Source organism: Haemaphysalis longicornis, unplaced genomic scaffold, assembly GCF_048455015.1.
Source record: "Haemaphysalis longicornis isolate Haplotype H1 unplaced genomic scaffold, Haemaphysalis longicornis Haplotype H1 scaffold_10, whole genome shotgun sequence".
Classification (NCBI taxonomy): Eukaryota; Metazoa; Arthropoda; class Arachnida; order Ixodida; family Ixodidae; genus Haemaphysalis; species Haemaphysalis longicornis.
This window is the reverse complement of record NW_027526204.1, coordinates 4,837,634-4,860,184: the sequence shown is the minus strand read 5'-3', so window position 1 is coordinate 4,860,184 and position 22,551 is coordinate 4,837,634. Positions and strand designations below refer to the sequence as shown.

The window sequence follows — 22,551 nt, the reverse complement described above, 5'->3', positions numbered from 1 at the left end:
GACACACTCATCTGACTCATAACTTTCTCCTGATGAAACAAGATAAACCGAGATGCGAAGAATGTGACCAAGATCTAACAGTAAATCACATCCTACTCTCATGTGCGAAATTTGAGGCCATCAGGAAAAACCATTTTCCGCAGTTTTACAAACAACACATCCCTTTTCATCCTAGCTTACTCATAGGAGACTATGCCTTTGTTGAAATTTCCTCCCTTGTTAGTTTTCTAAAAGATGCGAAACTCTTAAACAATCTCTAAATGTTCTAAAAATAAGCAAACACACAAAAGTAAAAGCACTACCACCTGTTTGGCGCATGATAGCCTTAGTTGCTTATGTGCCATAAAACTCCACTCCACTCCACGTTTTATGGCACCGTTTTCGCCCCATTATTAGCTCATTTACCGCACAAGAAACTTCGTGTGTGCTTTGAGTGGCATTTTAAATAGCAGTTAGAAGCGGTGGCTCGAGTGCCCCGCACCACTTCGCGACCAAAGCTGCCGCCTGGTTGCCCCGGCCGGCCGCACACCGCGCAGCGTGCGGCTGGTTTCGCGGCAGCGTCAGCGTGCCTGCGGAGTGTGCGGCGCGTTTTCGCGAGCAGAAAAAACCAGCCCGGCCATTCCTGGAGAAAGAGCGACAAAGATAGGAGAAAGTGGGAGAAGGAGCCCGCACGTCGCCGTCGCTTGCTCGTTCGGCAGTCGGGCGCCTCGACGGCTCGTTCGTATCATCCGCCGGGCCACGCAGGCCCGTTCATGAGAACTGAAATTTTTCCCATTGCAAACAATGCAATTTCGCCGGGATTTCTCAGAAATTCGTATCATCCCGAAATTCATATCTCCCAGAATCGTATCATCGAGATTCCGCTATATGTATTGGGTTCGCACCCGTAGACGCATTTGTCATGTCACTTAACTGATTGAAGCAACTGATGGCCACTGAAATTCAAGAGCGGAGTGCAATCAGCACCTGCTCACTGCACGTGTGTCACACGTTAACCAAACAAATTGTTTCGTTACCGCTTCATTGTTTGAAACAATGAAACAGGAGCCTCGACTACCCTGACGACAACGCTCTGAATGTGGCTTAGCTTGTCTTGGCTCCACATGTAGTCAAGATGTAGGACTGATGCCAATGGCACTTCAGCTTGCCTAATGAAACCGAAACTTGAACCAAGTTTCGATATTCGTTCACCCCGAATACTTCAAAATATCGGAAATTTTAAATTCGAGTCAAAGCGAATTCGAATACTGTAATATTCGTTCGAATATTCGAAGCCCCCGAATATTCGCACAAGCCTAGTTTATTGCACTGCAATGAGGAACGTCGGGCGCATCGCTCTGCCACCGCCAAGACCACCTTGGTCAGGATGGGAGAAACAGGCGTGATGGCGGACAAAGGAAGGCCTAGAAGGTCGCTCCCGATGATGGCTGGTATCCAAAGAGGGCCCTCCTCCATCGGCAGCCCCAGACCAGGCCGCCCGGAGCTCCTGGACAAACCGGTCCCGTCAGGGAGTTGGCAGCGCCCCCCGTCGTCGTCCTCTCGCGGCAGGGACCGCAGGGAGAGGGAGGGACCTCCTCCCTTTTGCCTCCGCAGCAGGAGATGGGGAAGATGGCAGACCTGCGTGATTCCCACAACGTCGTCGCTGCCTGTTACAATAGGATCGGCGGAAACGTGCCCGAGTCGGAGAGGGTCGACTGAGTTCTGCACCAAATGCACCCCGAGCTACAAGATTTGGCAGCTGGATCGACCTTCCCAGACTTGAAGGCACTAGCGGCCGCGGCTGACGGCCTGATGGAACGTGCGCTGCGCCGGCTGCAATATCGGCCCCTCTGCCCAAGACCACCCAGGTCGCGCGCGACCTGGCCCATACAGCCCCTGGCGTCCCCATTACGCCGTCTCCTTTGTAGGAGCAGGGGCGCCATCGTGTGCGTGGCCACTCCACCCCGCTGCCGTGCAGCCTTCGTACCACCGCGATAGGTGACCAGCCGCTCCACCCAGCGACGCACTGCCACAACAACCATCAGCGGGACGACAGCAAATTGCTTGCCGGTGGCGCGGTGGGGTCGGCCACATCGCACGCAGCTGTGCCACAGGACGCTGACAGGACTGTGGCATTTGCTTCCTATGCCGCCAGCCAGGGCACTTCCAGGCGCAGTGCCCGGTGAGCGTCTACGGCCAGAAGGAGGGAGATGCCAAATGAAGTGGACGGCGGTTTTGTGCCTGCCCGATTTGTGCCAGGATGTTGTGCTGGGCCGGGACATCTTGATGGCCACGGGCATATCCTTGCACATTGGCCTCCGAGGGTAGACCGTGGGCATGGAGCCACAGCTGGTAGTACCGTTTGTGAAGGCTGACAAAAGGGTCACCCCTGAACCATTGGAGGGCGCCTGCTGCCACGAATAGCTGTTCGAGCACCCCATGGACACTGTGATGACCTGCAGCACAGCAGTGTACTCGGAACAGCAGTCGGATGTCGAAGGCAGATTATGGGGTGCTACTTACCAAGGCTCCGGGTTGCACCAGCCTGGTCGAGCACTCCATTGACACAGGTGACAGTGCCCCCGTGCGCACCAAGCTGCAGTCAACCCCAAGAAAAAAAGGCATCATGGACTCCTGCTTGGATCAAATGCTGGGTGCAGGCCTGATCGGACGCAGCAACAGCCGCTGGACAAGTGCACTGGTCCTGGTGGGCAAGAGGTCGGGGGGCCGCATGGCCATAGATTACCGATCCCTGAACTCCCGAACCAAGGCCTTAGTGTACCCGATGCCACGCAGCGGTTGGTTGTTGGCTCAGCTGGGTAATGCCAGATGGTTCACAAGCTTCGACCTCTCCCAAGGGTTCTAAGGGAACAAGACATCGAGAAGATTGCATTCATATGCCACAGGGGTACCTTCGAGTTCCCAAGGATGCCGTTTGGTGTGGCAGGAGGGCCTCGGCGGCATCAACCACCAGTGGGCCATGGCCTTCCTTGACCATGTGCTGGTGCACTCTCCAACGCTGGAGGACCGTTTGGTGTGTGGCCGTGAGGTGCTGGAGCGTATCAAGCAGGCAGGGCTCACAACCAACCCCGACAAGGTGCCACTCTGCGCACAGTCCCACACGTTCTGGGGGCCCTGGCGAGTGCCGACCAGGTACGCGCAGTCGCTGACCAGTGACTACCCACAACCTTCTAACACCAAGCAGCTACAAGCACTCCTGGGCCTCACTGGCTACTGCAGGCACTTCATTTCACAATTCTCAGTCCTCGCCAGACCATTGACCGACCTGCTAAAAAAGGGAACAGCAGTGAACAGCGCTCCGAGCAGTGTTGGCAACAGGTGCAGTCCTCCGTTTGTCCGACCTGGATGCCCCGTTTGTTGTTGAGACAGGTGCCAGCAGTGCTGCTGCAGCAGCAGGATGGCATTCTCAGGTATTGTGGCTGCAGGGGAGAGGCGTTTAAAACGATTTAAGAGGAGTCGGGCAGCAAATGTGTGTTGAACTTTGAGCACTTGCAACTGCCGTTAAACTTCCCCCGCTTACTCCAGCAGCAGCGACTGGCTTATACCCGTCAAAACGTGCACTTCCACAGAGTGCACTCGGCTAAATGTTCTTCAGGCACAGGTAAACGGCAAACCTGAAGGATGCTTACCACCGAACGCACTTTAAGCTGAGTGTGTTTCCGAAACACACTCGCCGAGTGGGTTGTCTCGGCCGCAGGGGTCAAAAATCGGGAAGAATAAAATAAAGCAGCGAACGTTTAGACGATAATAAGGTATATTGCAAGTTAATTATAGGTATGTTGTTCAATTATTTTTACAAAAAGAGAAGCGCCGACGAAAAACAAGAAAATAAGAAAATAACGTCGCTCTCAACGACGTGCCAGTGCCGCCTGATGGGGTTTTGCTCCATGGCGGCCGTTCTCTGCAGCGTTTTCGTAGGTGGCTTCTTGTGGCCCTGCGGTTGTGTTCCCGTTTCAGCCTTCTCTGTTATATTCTGCACTTTCAGATAATTTTCCCCAAATTATAATGGCTGCATTTTTTTGTGGACTTGTGCGAGGCGCCAATTGCAATTTTGAGCAATGTGAACACAAAGTAATGTTTACATTGTTGCTCACGTCATAAATAGAAAAAATTTCGAGACATTTTGCGCAACATTTACGCCTTCTATCGTCACTGACGCCATGGCCAAGGGCATTTTGATTCCTCGTTTAGCAGCGCATAGCCCAAGTGTCATTGTGAAAGCCCGAGTGCACTTAGCGTAAGTGCAGCCATGGCGTGGGGTGGGAGGGCAAAGGGCTTTCAGAGCACCACCTCCCCCATCCTCGGGCACCCCGTGACTGGGTCGCAGCCTAGTGTCCCCGGCCTTGAGTGCCATAGTGTTGTTTCCCTCACTGAGCTCATCACTGAAGTTGAAGTAAGAGATTGCAAAATTTAGTATTTGTATCCTAGAAATCGCAAAATATTCGCCCCGATTTGAGACTACTTGAGCAAAACCGCAGTGCGTTCTGCATCTGCTCCGCAAAGAGAGAGAAAGTCCTGTGTGTGCCAGCCTACGAATTGGCTTTGTGCTGCAGCCGCTGTCCCCCGAGGAGTGGAACTCGCCCGAGATCTGGTACCGGGTGTACTACCGGCGGGCGGGTGAGCGGAGCGAGCCGCGCAAGAAGGACCTGCGCAAGCTGGGCAACGTGGGCCTGTACGTGGTGCCCGTGGGCGAGGAGAACTACTACTCGCCCTACGAGGTGCAGGTGCAGGCGGTGAACGTGGTGGGCGAGGGCCCCGTGTCCGAGCCCGAGGAGGTCTACTCGGCCGAGGGCATGCCCCAGGTGCAGCCCTCGGGCGTCTACGCCGTGCCCTACAACTCCACCGCCCTCAACGTCACCTGGAACCCGCTGGACGTCACCCGCGAGAAGATCCGGGGGCGCCTCATCGGCCACCGGGTGAGCTGCTCGTGCTGTGGGCTCGATTCCGGAGCCCGTTCTCAGTGTCTGTCTCTACGAAACAACCGGGGGTCCCTTTCCCTTCCCGCGTGGTGCAGATCAAGTACTGGCGCAGCGACCTGGACCGGGAGCTGGACTCGCTGATCCTGCTCAAGCGGGGCTCGCAGAACTGGGGGCTCATCGTGGGGCTGCAGCCCAACACGGAGTACTGGACGGTGGTGATGGCCTACAACGAGGCCGGCTCGGGCCCCGAGAGCGAGTACGCGGTGGCCAAGACGTTCAAGGCGGCGCCCCTGCGGCCGCCCACGAGCGTGCGGGTGCACGCGGTGTCACCCACGAGCGTGCGGGTGACGTGGCGCGGGGTGCTGCCCTCCATCGAGGAGGAGTCCATCCAGGGCTACAAGGTGCGCTACTGGGAGGCCGACCAGGACCTGCCCTCGGCCAAGGAGGTCTACAAGCAGCTCGACGGCGAGGACCTCGAGGCCATCGTCTCGGGCCTCGTGCCGGGCAAGGTCTACAAGCTGCGCGTGCTCGCCTGGAGCTTTGGCGGCGACGGGAAGATGTCCTCGCCCCCCTGGGAGTTCCGCGTCGGTGCGTGTGCTGCGCCTCGCGAGGCAGCGTTGGTTTCGCGCAAGTAGGAGCTTCATGTGTGACCAGTGCGCATGCGCCGAATGCTAAGGGTCTGCGTGAGTCTCACGGACATATGAGAGATTCCAATTTTTACGTTGCGGTCTTTACATTGCTTCCGTACATAGAGCTGACCAAAATTTCGCAGAGATAACAGCTTCATCGCCAATCCCTCAATACGATATCGTGTTGCTGATTTTGCCTTCAGTGTGCCCATTCTTACCCCCACATAAAATTTCAAGCGACATATACCTTTTGCTGCTCGGATAGAAGAGCGATTTTTCAGCTGTTGAGACTGACGAAGTAGCGTTTGTCGTCATCATAGCAATGGTCTCATGAGATGACGAGTGGCTACAGCAGTGTGTGTGTCGCTTAGCAGATGGCGCTAGGAATGACGCGCGGCTGGGCACCCTTTGCACGGCATGCATCATGTACGTGTAACCATGAGGGTTTCAAGCTGCATGCCAATGGCTCCTCACGTGTGTGCACGTGAAACTAGAACTGTCTCCAGTGGCCTGAACAAGAGGAGCCTCGCTGAGGGCGCCCTTAGTGCCTAGCTGACTGGTGGGGCCTAAGAGGGCTGTGGCTGGTAGTAGTTGGTGTGGGGTGGGCGAGGCATTCTTCAGTGGCTGCTGCATACGGTTGTGGACAGCACACGAATGAGGCCACGCCCTTCTTCTGCCCACGTGAGTGGCACCGTCTCGTGGCTGCTCTGTGGCGGCACCAAAGTCTCCGAGCTTGTGGGGTTCCCCCCTGACACGGCTCCCCTGGACGTGCAGGCGAAGGGACGGCGTCTGCGTACCGGGCAGGGGCCGCCCAGACCACAAGCGGGGGCCTGCTGCTGCTGCTGTGCCTGGCGTACCTGGCCGCCCAATTGCCCTGCTGGTGAGTGCTACTCCCCCTGCTTGCTCTGGTGCAGCATCGGCCAGAAACGAGCTGCTGAGCATGAGCACTGTGCACGCTGGCCAACAGGGGCTTTGAGGAGGTCTTGCTTCACTCATCACTCTCGCTGTAACCTCACTAGGAGGATGAGGAGTTTGCAGTGGATGTGCTGTGTTGTTTTACACCGTTGAGGGTGGGTTCTTTTTTTAGAAAGGGTGCAATACGATTACAGTTAAACCTCGATGTAACCAGTCAGTAAAATTCGTAATTTACATCGTTACATTGAAATTCACGGTTTTAATGAAATGTTCATCCCGTGAAGCATTTCCTGCAAAAGAAAACGTGGCGCACATACACGGCTGGCGCACTGTTTCTGTTTCTATCAGAGCTTAATCGTCTACGCGGTCATCAGCGTGAACCGCATGGAGCGAATTTCTCCCCGCAAAAACGTGCCCGCAAGCCACAGGCGCGCTGACGCAGCCGCGGAGACCACCCACGCGATGTGGGTAGCTCCAGTGACCGCTTGTAACTGCTCGCTGAAACGCAGCCCGAGGGGCAAACGAGAGGGGCATGCGAAAAAAAAAAAAGCGGATAACGTGAGTGAAATTTTCACTTTAAAACGTCATACGCACCGCATACGAAAGCGCCCATCAAATATTCTCCGCGGCGGTAAGCCTAATCGTCTGGCCAGCCGGCATCCCCGAGCACTTCGAAGCTCCTGCCATAGGGTGCGCGCCTCCCTATTGGTGAAACTTGAAACTGGTCAGGCTCCTCCCACTGCTGTGTGCAGCGCGAGTCACTTCCTGGCTGAGGCAGAAGCCGCCGCCGGCACGCAATCTCGGTTGCGGGTGTGAAAAAAACGCACGCGCAAGGCTTATAAAGATTCACAAATGCTTGCTGGAAGGATGAAACCCAACAAGCATGAGCGAACTCGAACGAAGGGCAAAGCGGTGGCTTGTGGCGGCGGCGGCGGCGGCCCCGCCAGAGGCGATTAGGCTTACCACCGCGGAGGATATTTGATGGGTGCTTTCGTAAGCGGCACGTATGATGTTCTACTGTGAAAATTTCGCCCACTTTATCCCTTTTTTTCTCGCGTGCCCCTCAAGTTGTGTTTCAGCGAGTGGTTAGAGGCGGTCGCTGGAGCTACCCACATCGTGCGGGTGGTCTCCACGGCTGCGTAAGCGCGCCTGTGGCTTGCGGGGCACATTTTGCATTTTTGCGAGGAGAAAACGCTCCATGCAGTTCACGCTGATGCCTGCGTAGACGATTAAGCTCCAAAAAAAACAACTAGTGCGCCAGCCATGTATGCACGCCACACAGTTTGTAGGCAAGGGGCTCGCTCACAGACTCCATGGTTCGCTGCATCCGCGGCATTGGGCTGCCCGTGTTGCTGTTCGCGTTTTATTGGGACCCCATTTCGGCGCTTGCGTCTCCCAAAATATACCTCTGCAACTTTGGCAAACGGGACTTCGTTACACAGAGGGTGAAAATACATGGTGTGCATACACTTGCAGTTACGAAAAAGTCCGTGGTTCGTTACATCGAGGGTTTCGTTACATTGAAGTTCGTTACATCGAGGTTTAACTGTACCTCCCTCATGGTGGTGTGCGTGGCCATAAGCAGGCCGTTTACGCGGCTTGGAAGCCAGAACACAAGAACCACAGCCACAGTTCTCTTCGCCGCATCACGGAAACACGGGTGGGGGTTCGCCACAGAAAAGTTGCCACTTGGAGGGGAGGTATTCAATTCAAACTATGCTTCGATGCTCAGTCAGAATGTGTAGCATATACGCCGGGGTGGCTGTCACAGTTTTGGGAGGAAGGCAATCCGTTTATGGCCACATCCGTCCTCTTGTGGTCGAGTAACCACAGTTCCTTGCGCGTCCAAACTAGCTGGATAGGGCAGTCTCCACGGATGCTGTCCACAGTGTTCATCACTTTGGTGCGGAGGCAGTCTCCCAGGAGGAGGGCGGTCCCAGCAAGATGCTAATAGGGACTGCCAGCACCTTTGCATCATCATCATCAGGCTGTGTGCGCCCAAAGCAGGGCAAAGACCTTTTATTCAGTTCTGCACTAACTGCGACCACTTCATCCCCGCAAACTCCTTCATCACATCCGCCCACCTAGCTTTCTGCCGCCCCCTGCCCCGCTTGCCTTCTCTGGGGATGCACTCTGTTACCCTTAATGACCAGCGGTTATCTGGCCTTCGCATTACGTGCCCTGCCCACGCGCCTTTCTTCTTCTTAATTTCTACCCATATGTCCTAAACACGCGTTTGTTGCCTGACCCACTCTGCTCTCTCCTTGTCCCTCAACGTTACACCTGTCATGTTACACGTATGACCTGTCAGGCTGCGCAACTCGTTTCTATGCTGCACTGCTGAATTGTGAAACAAGCGAGACGATATCCAGGGTTGATACTTGTAATGTTGCGTTGGCGACAGCCCCGAAGGGCTCGGAGGAACAGCGTTGGTGAGTCGAGCCAAAAGGGGATTCATGCAGGCTGACGTCACAGGTGAGCCCCCTGGTGGTAGAACATAGAAACGGAAATCCCAGATACTACGATACTGAAAATGAGTGAAGACATGTGGCTGAAATTGGTTACGTTGTCATGTAGCAAGGAGCAAGTGTTATAAGGTTTATTGGACCGAGAACGTTGGTGATAAAACAAAGCCAGTCTAGCTTTGAGACAAAAGCGTCCCTTCTCACTGCTGAACAAGATTGCCGGCATGGCATGTTACTGGAAGGAGGAAATGGGGGCAACACACGAAGCGCAAGATAAGACAACTGGACGGGCCCGCGTGCTAGCAACCACAGAAGGAATCCCACGGCATAGTTCATGGCCATGTGAAACACAGGTGTCTTTTTGTGATTTGCGCTCAGATGGGCATGCAGTGGACATACTGGAGCCCCATTCAGCGCTTACTCTCGGGACAATCAGTGAACTTTCCCACAATGCACTGCAGGCAGCAGTGCCCCCAAAGCTGTTTGTGATGCTCGCCAGCACGCCTCTAGGGTGCTGCAGGCAGTGTTTCGACTCGGTGGCATGTGCTGGCTGTACAACATCCCTGTGTGCAGTGCTTTTCTGTGGCAATGCGTGTTTCCTGTTCACCGTTGCCACGAATTTGGGGGCAAGGCGGTGGCTTCTTTGGGGACCTGAACCAGTGGTCTTGCCACCTAGGGTTGACACCGGAAAACGCCAGCCGAATGCACAAGTTGCGATGTGTGTGCAACCTTGCAGTGGCCCAAAGGGGGCTGGCCTGATGCTGCGGCCTCGTGCTGCCTTCCTTGCAGATGCCCCCAGTGTGCTCCCACGGGCCTCCGGGAAGGCTTCACCGCTGCACCTGCAGGAGGGAGAGGGTTCGGGAAGCGCCAGTGCTGTGCTACGAGGGCCACACTGGCTGGCTATGCTGTGGGCCACCCTGGCTCAACCCCCTGCCTCTGCCCGCAGAGATGTGGACCCAGTTGTCGTGCTTTCTTTTTGTCCCCCGTGCTCCGGTGAATCTCGTGCCAGCTTTCCGTCATTGTGCCGTACCCTGCTGTCGGATGACCACGAACAGTGTCCGTCGGCGTTCTCCGATTTGTGGGGCATCTCGTGGGCCCTGTGAATCTCATGCTGCTCTTGATGGGGATAAGCGAGTGTGCAGGTGAACCTCTGAACACTTACCCGAATGGCAGAGGAGAAGGTTCCGTGCCTCTGCCCTGACCCAGTGGACCCTCGGCTCCAAAATCTCCAAGGCCAGATGGGCCTCCACCATCGCCACCTCCTCCTCTTGAATCTCGTGCTCTAACGAAGCTCATCTCTGTCACTCTGCAGCATGTGCACAGCACTCCGCAAGACTCCGGCAATGGGGCAACTGCACCGGCTTCCAATTGGGTTCCAGTGCCCTGCACCCGCAGCCTCACTGTCATTACAACTGTCATCCACAACGTATCGTACTTATTCGAATGTAAGGCGACAATTTTTTTTTTTTTTCAAAAATTTATAGTCTCAAAGTTATACCCCGCTTTATATTCGAAACTCAGTATATATATATATATATATATATATATATGTGGCGATTTTTCTGACTCTCCAACCTGCACCCTCACCTTATAGTCATGACCGCCTTTATAATCAAACAAGTACGGTAAGCCACGGGAGAGGTGCTGTCAGCGTGCAGCCTTTCTGCCAGGGTGGAAGGCTTGTGCCTCGAACAGGGTTGCCTTATTGCCTCTGTTAAGCTCGCTTTGGGCATCCACACACACACTAAAACAGGAACTTGCCTTGCATAGGAACTGCACTCCGAGTACGCACTCTTTTGTTTAAATGAAAAAAAGTACTAGTTCACTATGAATTGCTCTGGAACACTGGAAGCCAGACTGCCGGGATTAGCCAGTGAGCTGTTGTTGACTCGAATTCTGGAAAGAAAAAATGTGAGGCTCAGTAAGGACCACAAAGCAAAAGTGGCCCGAATGGCCGGCGCATTGCCCCAGAGGGAGCACTCTGGCTGGTCAAGACGTGAAGGAAGGACAGCACAGAGCCCAGTGGAACTGAGCCCCTTGTGGACGTCAGCACTGCCATGATTAATGTGCCTCTGTTTTTCTTTGACTGCCCAACTGTGGTGTGCATTTGAGCCCCGCACCCTGAATGGACACATCTTTGTCTTGCGTGTGTTGTACGTGACCTTGTGGACCTTCCGTTCATCCCAAACTGAAACAGGCAGCGGTTTGCTTATGCGGTGGGCTCCGCTGTGGCCTGGGCGTTTTGTTGGTCTCCCCGGACACAGATCGATCGAGTCTCCCCTGAAAGCAGCAGTGGTGTTGCTTTGCAGGTTGACCATGCAACAGAGCAACCTGTGAGGCTGCACTGCCGATCCGTAGCAGGTGCCTTCTACGCACCTCCAGGGAAATGTCTTCAAAAGCTTGTGGGGAACTCTCCCCTTGCTACGTGCACAATGTTAACATCCCATTCCAAGGTGTCACAAATAGTTAAGGCAACTCTTTTTTCAAGCCAGTAGCTTATGAAGTGACCTTAGCGCAGGTTAAAAAATTCGCGGACATTCCAGACATCCTCATATTGTCAACCCAGGGAATTTTTGTACTGCTTTTTTAATGACTCTGAACACTCCAGTGAATGTCAGTGTTGTACGTGTAGTTGTTCTGTGCCGTGAGTCCTGTTACATTCATGCCTACACTGGCTTATAGTGGTATTCATTGCACATATCAGCAATGCCTGCCCATAAACGGCCAGGGCTTCATTGCACTTGGTGTTGTGGCGATGGTCAGAAACTTTATTCCGTCCCTGTTGGAATGTGCTGTTTATCTCAAGTTGTGTGCTTGCCGGGCCATGGTGTGGGTAGTGTGTGCTAAGGCAGGTGGCCATTTTGTAGCATAAGCTGCACTGGCCATGGTTAAGCAGTTTCGCGTGTGCCGTGAAGGGCCATCCTGCGCCAAGCGCAAGGGGCATTGGATTGGCTTGGATTGGATCGAATTTTATTTGGACAGGATTGGATTAAAGTGGATTGTGCTGCGTCATAGCCGCGGCAGACACACTGGCGCCGGCGCGCTCCCAGGTGTGCGCCTCAATTTCGCAGTAGCCAAGTCTGACGCTGCACTGGAGCCGCTTGGCTCGTGAAGAGCCGTGCTGAGCATGTGCGAGGAGCAGTGACTGGACAGGACTGGATTGGACTGGATTCCTGAACCTTAGCTCACGCTACGCATATCCTGGCATAGCAGAGCTAAGCCACTACTAATTTTTGAATGGGGAAGGGCGCATTTGCGGAGCTACTATCCCGCGAGATGTACAAAGCGTGTTGTATGGGCACCAGGTGGAGGCAGCTTACCCAGTTTGCGTTGACGTGCTGTGTGGTAGAAGTTGGTGCGCACAGGGCCGAGTTTTGTTTTCCCCCACCGTAGCCAAGGACTGGGTGTTCATCAGTGCCGTGGCGATGCAGCTCTGTGCTTGATTATTGCCAGTGCAGCGTTCCTTCTTGATGTCCCAGAGAACGTGTGTGTGATGTGCAGCTGACAGGTGCCGCATACTGTGTGGCACTGCCTGCTTGCAATAAAGGGGCACATATTTTGGTACACCTCTGGTCATTATTTCGGTACTGGTGCAGATGCACGTGGCTGATAAAAAATGGCACATTTGTCAATGTCTTGTGAGAAATGTTTAATGCTCTTTGAGTTTGAGGTAAGTTTGAGATACAAAAAAGAATGCACGAAGCTCACAGTAAGACGTCCGACTTGAGCGTAGTGAAGCTGTGTGCAACCTTTATGACCATCACGATGGTTTGGTTGGTTGGTTGGTTGGTTGCAGCTGCCCTGACTCAGCAGCGAGAGAGTGAAGAGCGCAACAAACACCCCCACTGCCCCGAATGGCAACACGGACAAGGTGGGAGCCCCACGATGGCAGCCAGTTTGCTTCCTCTCCCCTGGGTGGGGCACCAACTGCCCCGCTCCTCCTCACCCGGGAACCTGCCCCCTCTCACGCACCTCTCATGCTCTTGGCAAGGGGAGCCGGAGAACCGGGACGCCCTCCGCCCCGGCCTGCTGTGGGCCCTGCTTGAACACGCAAGGTAGGCCTGTTCCTACCTTGCGAGCAGCTCACATGCAACCTCGGCAGCCTTGAGGTGCGCGTCGGTACAGTGTAGTTCTTAACCCTGTCTTGGCGTTCAGTGTGCGCCGTACCACTCGGCCAATAGACCTCCTGGTTCGTCCTGGCCCTTTGGAGCCTGTCGTCGCCTTGGTCAGTGAGTCGAACTCGTCGCGGCGTCTCTCTCGTGGACTCTGCGAACCCCTCTGGGGCATTTTGGATGGGCGTGGGGAAACACCCTGTAGCCCACATCGGCCCGCTTAGGCCCACCGAAGCCCACAGCTGCCACAACGACCTTTACTCCATCTTTGTTGCTATAAGTGTGAGCTTCTTTCATTTTTTTGGAAGCGATGATCATTGGACATCACCTTGGAGGGGCGTACACCATGACCAGTCTTTCTCATTCCGAGCAAGTGGCCCCTTATTTTGGCCCGTCTTGGCCAAATAGCCGCAAAGTAAGTATGCTTGGCTTGGCAAACAAGTGCCGGGTACGCTGGGCAGTCGGGCAGTCACCGTGAGGCACACACACACGAGCGCTCGGCATTTTCTTGCTATTTTTAAAGGTGGGCACGAAAAGTTATGATTTGCTAAACAGCTTCCAAAACAATATATAAAGTTTCTCGGCAGTAGGTATGCCAACGAGGCTCTGTCATTCGAATGTTAGAGGCAATGTGCTACTAGTGACGAGTGTAAGGCTAAGCTGTACTCCATCGCCGAACGGCTCGGTAAGGGCTGCTCAGGTGTGGAGCATTGTGACCAAGGAGCCGAAGTGTTTGCTCACTCTGCAGCAGGCACCCTTGCCTTCAGCATCCGATGCCAGTCTGCACGTTTCAGACGCGCCTGAATTGATTGGTCCCGAGTGCAAGCTACCTCCGCCCAAAGAGCCCACTCGCGGTGCCGCAGATTGCCATTTTCCATTGGGCTCGAGCAGTGACCACATGCACTGCTCCAGAGGAAACAGTGCATTGTTGGTGCGGTCGTCGTGCCCATTGCGTGAGGCGAGGGAAGCGGGCAGGGGCAGCAACCCACTTCCCTGCAACGTCGCCACATCACAGTCTTGTGCAGCCCTGAGGGCACAGTGCCCCAAGGTGTGGGCCCTTGCTGGAGGTGAGCAGTGCAGGTGTTGCAACCGCTGCCCTGGCCCTGGGCGTGCCTTCTGCAGAGTCTCCACTACAGTAATGTACAGCGTGGAAGCGGGCCGTGTGCTCCTGCAAAGGGGTCATTGAAAAGGTGGCCTTGGCCCAACAAAGGCAGTAATGGAAACGAATAGTCTAGGTGCACATCAAGGGAAGCAGATGGAGCAGTGCACCAGCTACGTGCTCCCTGGGGCCAAACAACATCGCTGTACAGTAACCACTGGCAGCCAAAGCCACAGACGGGACATAAACATGACTGTGCAGCGGAAGCGGGGCCAACTGACCGTGCCGCTTGAGTGCTAACGTTGAGTTCATAAGCATTGAAGCGAAATCTTTCTTGGTGGGGTAGATGGCATTCTGTCAGAAGAATAACGCATTTCCCCGTAGACCGGTTGGTCGACCGAAAAGCTCTGATGAGATCCCTGGGCACATGTGTGGAACCGGCATTCCGTCGTGGCAAAGCGGTTGCCTGAAAACTGTGGGGAAGGAACGGCTCTCGATACGGCAGCACACGCATCGATCATGAAGAAGGAGGAGTATCTCGTAAACCGTGCATCGATGTGCATTCAGATCATGTGTAGATGCATTTACTCAGTGCGCCGGAAATCGTCGCTTGATTTGGCTCCTTGGAGGCGAAGGTTGGACGCACTTTGAGCAAGAGTCCTGACGCGCACTCTTTACGCAGCTTTCATGCGAGAAGCCTTTCGTGCTTCTCTCAACGTTATCTAATGAAGGATGGTAAAGTTTTTGTCTCTAGTATTCGCCCTATTGTGTCACTACTGATGTCACAAAATTTGGAAAGTTTTGGCGCTAAAGCTTTTCGGCCTTGCCCTCCTGTATTTTGTGGATATAAGATGAAGCAGCGATGAGGCAGCCAACCTGCCTGCAGCGTAGCTGGGAATGCGTCTTGTGTTGGGCCCAGCGTCAAACGCTGCCAAGTAGCACCCACAGCTCAATTTATGAGTTTTGACTTCAGGGCTGCTTGGCAGGGTCAATTAAGGTAGGTGAGAAGTCGTTAAATTTTATTTCTACAATAGAAGCCAGAAATATGAGTGTGTGTGTGTTTTTTTTTTTTTTCGGATTAGCCGTGTTTGTTGAACTTGTTAACTAGGTGAAGAAAATGAAAGGTAATGTTATTTAATTCTGGTAGGCAATTTTTTGTGAAAAAACTTGCCAGAACTGCCTTCTGTGAAAGAGGAGAGCTTTGGCATTTATCCAGCAAATAAATGTTTATGCTTTGCAATGAACTAGCACCTGGAGGTCATGTTGGAAGAAGAAAAGTAAGAAATGCAAAGTGGGCTGCCTCTGTCACCAGACATTTTGAACTGACGTGGGGCCAGTGTTTTGCCACTGGCACGCTGACACTGCTGCGGCTGCGCAGGCCTTTGCCCGCCATTGTCGCTTTCTCTGTGCTTCACACAGCATCTCGCTGCACGGGCGTTCTGCTGCAAGAGCCACTGCAACCTGTTTTTTTCACGCATGCGCATGGGGAGTGGTGCAGGAGTACTTTCCCTACACAGGACCACCAGATTTCCCCTCCACTTGGCTGTATAAAGCTCCACTTTAAAACACTGGCCACACGGTGCTTGCAAAATGAGCTGCAACATTGAAAATATTTTATTGACGTTTTTTGTCCTAGTTCTTTGCACACATCTGCGTATGACAAATGAGTGCACAAACATTCATTCCAAACTATTTTCCCATAAAAACGGTATCAAAGCTAGTATGATATGACATAGAGCAAAATGTTTTGAGGAATATGTAAATGAAGGTTTCAAGCTGCACAAACAGTAGGAAAGATGACACCTAAAGCCCTTAAATTCACCAAAACTATGGCTTGGTCCTTGTTGGCAAAATAAAAATCTTTCTAAAAGAAATGTTAGTGTTTCCTGGAACCGAAGCAATTTGGTGCTGGTTTAGCGACTAAGGTCAAGGTTTGGAAAAGACGCTGTAACTCCAAAACTAATTGTGACAGAATCCCAGTTTTTGTTGTAACATGCTTAGCTCTAGCAAGGCTATGTGTCAAATAAAGCCTAAACAACGTAAGCACTCAGCGTCCAGTGCACCCCACGCCACACTTTGGTGTCCGTGGTAAGTTTCTTCTCCCTCTCTCAGTCAAGGAGCTGCACCAATGAATTACTTAGCGACGGTGCATGCACTGAGAGGACTGACTGCCAGAAACCCGTGTGCGCGCTCTGGAGCCCAGCCAGTGGGTGCATACCCCCTTGGTAGCACATGCCCTTGCTTCCTATTGCCAGGAACGTATGCCGCTGCTGCACCATAATCCATTGGTGGCGCAGCCAAGCCATCACTTTTAAGTGCGAATGCACTTCTTAAGCGAGCCTGAAGCGTCCGCCGCCGTCCGCATAGCAACAGCTGCGGGTGCGCGCGCTCCTCGTCTTCCTTGGCAACGGGGGGAGATGGGCGCGCGCTGCCTGGCTGCTGACATGGCACATACCCACGTGGGGGATTGGCCAGGAATCGGGCGTGAGAAGGGCTAATGCACCCGCTTAACTCTTTCGTTACCGCGCAAAATTGACCAATTTTGAAGGGTCTAACAAAACATTTTTTTATGCTATACATATTGGTTAGGCACACATTGCAGTGACATAAAATGCAGATTATTCCACGCGCTTTCCAACGATACCAGTTTTAATAATGTTTTCCTAAATAATGATTGCGAAAGAAAATATCGAATTCGAAAATTTTGTCCACGCGTCGAAGAAAATAAGAAAAAGTAAGTTGTGTATAATAAACGACCAGTAGTAGAAAAAATTTAGAATATACATTTTGTAGGTAGACATTTCAAAAACCCGTCCTAGAAAAAAAATTGAGTTGCGCAGTGCAATTTGTGAGATAGAAGAAAAAAAATGTTAGCCCGCGTGGTGCCCGTGCCATGTGGTGAAGCCCAACCACTATTTCAAATTTTGCTATTTTAGATGGTTCTCTGGAAGAAATTTGGTAGTTTGACGTTATTATAAGCCCCAAATTGGCCTCCACGTGATGTAAAAACACCTTGTCAATGATTATGACCGGCACAATATTGAAGGCAAGCAAGCGATGTGAAAAAATTCGCCTTGGAGTTGAGAACCAAACTCTTTGGTGGATGCTTGTTGACGTTCTGATGATCACTTATCAGTCAGAACTTTCATTTGCGGCTTATTATCATGTTCTGACTCACTATGGTAGCCCTGCTTGCAGTAATAAGGCACGATGCGCTAGAATCATGCCCAGCAAGCTTTCACCAAGCCGCCGTCAGGCTGTGAAGCGAGTTCAGCACCTCGAGCCTACTACATTGCAGCGCCACCTAGAAATTTTGAAAAGAAACAAATACAAGGCTGTTGGAGACTTCGTCAGAATAGATAGTACTACTAAGAAGCGACACTAGACCTCCGGAAATACCTCGTATGTAGAGTGAACTAGAATACTAGAAATATTCTAGTTCACTCTACTCGTATGAAACCGAAACTGGCCGGTGAACAGCTGGTGGTGTTCAAGGCCAATTGGAAGCGTTCTCCTCGTCTGAACTGATACCCGACACCTGCCCTTCAGGGGAGGAATTAACCGACCGTTTCGGCGGGTGAGGATGAGCGCTAGGCGGAAGTGACGTCACGTTTGTGCCCAGCGCTCCCGCGCGGTATGTTTACATTTTTCCGAGTGCTGCCTACACGGCGTGCGCGCCGTAGAGACTCAAGTAGCCGCGTTGGACTTTCGCTGTCAACGCAAGTGTGAATGGTTGTCGCCCTGTCAATCGTCGTTCAACAGCTCCAGCGTCTTCTGGCTCTACGGCTGTGCAATCAGCCGTGGGCGTTCAACTGTCCACCATCGGCCGACTCAGGTGAGCGCTCCTTTTTGGCGGGTTTGCAATCAGTTCGCATATCACCTACTGAAAAGCTCAATTGCTTTCTGCTCGCTGCAGTTATATTAGCGACGTTTACGAAATTCTTAACGTCGCGTTCTCACCGTCTTGCGTCATTGTCACTGTTTATGCTGCTCTGTTCGCCTCTGTCGGCGATCGCGAGCTGTTGACGGTTTGTTGCACGGCGCGGAAACTCGCTCGCATGCAAACCCGTCTCGCCCATGGCGTTTCTTTGTCTCTTCTTTAATGTGGCGTCATTAAAATCACTTGTTAGCCTCGAGGCTTTTTCTAGACAATGTGCCTTGTGCTAACCGTGTTGTAACGAAAATGAACTTGCAGTAGGAGCGTGACAGGACGCTGTTGGGAAGGTTTTCGTGTGTGCGTGTGGTTCGTGAGGGCGTTGTAACCAACGGTGTTTCATTCCTCATGTTCCATTTCTTTCTCTTGCAGCATCTTTTGACTGCAGTCGCGGTGCACCTAGCCTGCCTGCAGCACTCATCCTGCCATTCCAGTGGGAACTAATGTTCGCAGGCCACTTGTCACAACCTAACGGGTTCCCGCACTTGCCTGGCTTGTAATTTATGGTATACTTTAGATCCACCATTGCGTTCTCACGCTGTGCGTACATTTAAAGCGAGTGTTTACACTAACGTGGCAGTAGATAGCCATGAAGACAGCAGCGTGTGTACTGGAAATGCCTGCCAGTGAAAACAAAACCAAACGATCTACGGATCTATGCCAGCTTGACCGTTACAACTCTTTCTGCGAGTATCAAAGCAAGGAACAGCTGGGGATATCTCGTGTGCAGAATTGTGTTCTTCCTTCTATTTGTTATCTATTTGCTGGTATAAATTTAAGAATTGATAGTATGAGTAAGGTAGACAGAGAACAAAGTGATTGCGTTGCTCTTGGAAATACTTTACACGAAATAAAACTGCTTCCTGCGAGTTCGCGCTGCTTAGTGCAGTAAAAAAGGTTCTGTATAACAAATAATTTGATGCACCCAAACCCATCTGTGATGAAGATACGTTGTGCGTGGATTATTTAAGGGCAAGTTATTAACTCTGGCAAAGCAAGAAGTGGTGACCTCTTTGTTGTGCAGAAAACTAGTTTAGTAGTAATTTTGGCTTTTGTCTGGACATTTTCAACAGGAATAGTAGCCTTGGCGCACGACTTTGTGGACACTTTCCTGTCGCCTTCCTTCAATGCCAACACAGCGGCGAAGACGCCTCAGCAATCGAAATCACATGATGTCAGGCAGTTACTGCTGGATCATTCATTCTACCATGAGGGCATCCTCTACAAGCCGTGAGGCCTTGCTCTGTTTTCTGCTGGGGCTCTTTTCGTTGCCAAGTGCCATGGTCTTTTTGGGTAAAGCTCCCCAAAACAAAGTGGTCTTGTCCCTGTTGGAATTGTCATGTTATCCGTATAAAATTCAGAACACTGATGCTTCTGCTGCAAATACAAGAAGTGCTGCAGATTTGCACATGTGGGAGCTCGGTTTTTATCTACGTGTGTGAAAGATGTGTCGCATGATACAGGGCGGAGATGCCATGGTGCTATAAAATATGTTAGAGAACTTTGGATTGTATCTAAAAAGGAGACAGCAAGCTCTGACGCTTCCTCTCTAACTCTGTAAGAGAAGGGCGCAGAGAACGTTGTTTGACTTTAAAGGAGTTCAGTCATCGATGTGTCATGAAAAACTGATTTAAAAGGATGGCGAGGCATGGATGAAATTTTAAAAGCATAAAGGAGATCTGTGTATGCTCGCCGGCGTTGTAGGTTCCATTTGTTGCACTCCACATACATGCTTTCAACTGGACTAGTCCGGAAGGCACCACACGCCAAACGGAGCCCTAGATGAGGCACAGGGTCCAGCATTCTGAGGAATGTTTTAGTGGCTGACCCATAGACAACGCTACCGTAGTCCAATCGTACAATGCACCTTTTGTGTCGTCATATAGGGAGCCTCAATTTTTATGCTGCAGTGTAAACCATGCCAATGCACGTTTGTAAATGTCCATTCCACCAACAAATTCACGGCATGCCTTGACAGTAAGCGCAGTTTTGTGCATCTAGATAATCACCTGTACCTATTTATCACAGGCCTGCAACTTGCACATGGTCGGATTTAAGCACCCTAAATGTAGCAACTGTAGCCGACCATAACACATAATCTTGAAAACGCTACCTTATCAACGCGAAAGCAATATGTGGCCCATTGACTAAGCAGCCACTATCCACTGTCTGTTCTAGCACAACAGCTCCTAAATTGGCCGGCAGTGCAGAGTGAATCGAGTTCAAAACAACTTTGGGAAGAGTTGAAACCGCATGGGAACCAAACCCAGGACGTCCCTAGTGCAAATCCAGCATTACATCCTTGACACCACTATAGCTCAGTGGCTCTAGCTGACTAAAGGTGGACCCAGGGAGCGCATTGTGACCTTAAACTGAAAAAACGTCCAGAGGTACAAGCAACCCGAGATACTATGAGTTTGAAATTTCTTGGCGATTCATTAGGTCACACGCTCAAGCTACAACACATAGCCATAACATCCCCACTCAGGTGAATTGGCCAGTCACGATGATAGCTGCTGTCAGAAGCTCGCGGCTGTTTCACCAATCCCCGTTTCTCTTAAAACAATGCTGCTTAAATTACACTCTGGCCAACTGCACCTCGTCGAGTATATTTTACGCTCCTGGCATTCTGCATTGCCCTTGTTTAGTGTTAAAGGACTATGTATTTGATCACATGTGAAGACTGCCATTTCTGTTGGAGAGCATTTCGTGCTTTCAACCTGAATGGGTTGACTCTCATCAATTCAACACTGACTGCGCACTTTGATTGTGGTGTAATAAACAGAAAACCTGGATAGAGCCAAAATACTGAAGAGTAAATTATGCTTGGCTTATACATTGCACAGCATAGCTGGAAACGTCAAAATTCGACTTTTTAGGTTTCACATGGCAAAGCTCGGCATAGCTTGGGCCAGCTATGAAGGGTAACTGCAGTGGAGGGCTATAGGTTAAGTCAGGCCACCTATGAATCTTTTGACATGCTTCGAAAACTTGGCACACAGGCATTTTTTTTGTTCTACCTAAACCAATGCTTTGGACTGGCCAAAATGTTTTGTACGGGTGAAACTGCACTATGCAACTGCAAATAAGAATTGAACCAACTTACTGTTGTGTCCCTTCGAGAATCCAGTGCTTGCCTAATATCGAAAATTGCATCCAGGATTCCAGCAATTGATTCAAGAAATGTACTTGTATGTCCAAGGAACGAGCTCGAATAAAAAGTTACCCTTCTTTATCTGCATTACTTGCATATTTATTTATTTGAAAATTTTTAGCACGAAAACAACAAAACAGTACAACCAGGCAGTGCTGTCACTTTTCGTGCTCTCTCTCTCTCTCCCGTGCTTTGTTGTTTTTGCACTGTTTATTATTTTTAAAAAATACGCCAAATTTGCCATTTTAGTTGGTTTTGTTTGTTTTGATGTTATGCTGTGTTGCCAAGGAAACTGTAAATGTCACTTCCAAGAAAAAAAAAAAGAATACCTAGCAATTGTAAGTGTATGCTTCTTGATGGATAGGAACTCTTACTATGTGAAAGTGAAGCCAAGAAAACACCAAAGTCGTCACAAACACTGAAGAATGTTTATTGACATGGCATCACATCACTTGCTGGACATGCAACAAGGCCCCATAACGCTGCTCACGCAAGAGTGCAAAGCATGCTTTGTGGCTAATACCACTTGATAAAAATACAAACAGGCACTTATTTGCCCCAAGGTGACCCTGAATGCAAATGTGACGTGCACAACTGGAAATCAACAAAAGAGTTTGGGTCAGTTTGTGGGATAAGTGAAAAGTGTGTACAAAAGTTGAGAGCACCTTTATGTGTTAGATGACGAGACTGCTAGCACAAGACAGGAAGGACCAAAGGGTGCTTGCTCAGTATTGTATGGCTCTAAATAGGTGAAGATTGCTACTCACTGGACCAAAAGTCTTGGAAGACCCCTGATTTTAAAGCAAAACTTTTTATGTCTCACCAGTGGAATATGCCATGCCAAAAAGGCATTGCAGAAAAGCCAACTTTCTCTGACAATGATAGTGATCGTGGGTGAAGAAGTGCAGAAAATAAAACGCTTCTTGTAGTCAGAAACGAATCAGGACCCTCGCGGTGTGAGGGTCCTGATTCGTGAGGGTCCTGATTCGTTTCTGCGGTGTGAGGGTCCTGAAATTAGACAAAAATAGTGCACCTCGCAATCTAACGACGACGGCAGTTGAATGCGAAGCTTTCGTCATGCAAAATCAAGTGGCGAAGTTTCAAAGCCACTGCGAACAAAAGTCCAAACTGCGTGCAAGTCAAAGTGATAGCTCAACGAGTCAATGTTTAAGCTCAGATGACAATAAAGCAAGGAATCCCTCACGAGAAAACCGAGTTAACCATTGTTGTCGTAAGACAAAGGGGTGCATGTATTTTTACTTGTAATTATGTCAATTAATGAACACATGAAAGAACAAGTAACGGAGAGCAAGGAGCAATGATG

General features: G+C 51.2%; 1 protein-coding gene and 1 long non-coding RNA gene across 3 annotated transcripts in view; both read left to right on the top strand.

Moving 5' to 3' along the window:
- Cont (Contactin) overlaps window positions 1-12,492 on the top strand; it is a 61,776-nt gene extending 49,284 nt beyond the window's left edge. For both annotated transcript variants that reach the window (XM_077688802.1, XM_077688801.1), the window contains 4 exons: window positions 4,554-4,916; window positions 5,015-5,507; window positions 6,323-6,428; window positions 9,718-12,492. In XM_077688802.1, coding sequence (XP_077544928.1) covers window positions 4,554-4,916; window positions 5,015-5,507; window positions 6,323-6,428; window position 9,718 — 963 coding nt within the window. In that variant the 3' untranslated portion in view covers window positions 9,719-12,492. The remainder of the gene's footprint in view (window positions 1-4,553; window positions 4,917-5,014; window positions 5,508-6,322; window positions 6,429-9,717) is intronic.
- A 5,190-nt stretch (window positions 12,493-17,682) lies between these two features.
- On the top strand, window positions 17,683-21,306 carry LOC144158142 (uncharacterized). Its single transcript, XR_013319949.1, has 2 exons — window positions 17,683-17,974; window positions 18,446-21,306. It is a non-coding gene; the product is annotated as an uncharacterized LOC144158142 (long non-coding RNA).
- Window positions 21,307-22,551: the final 1,245 nt, after the last annotated feature.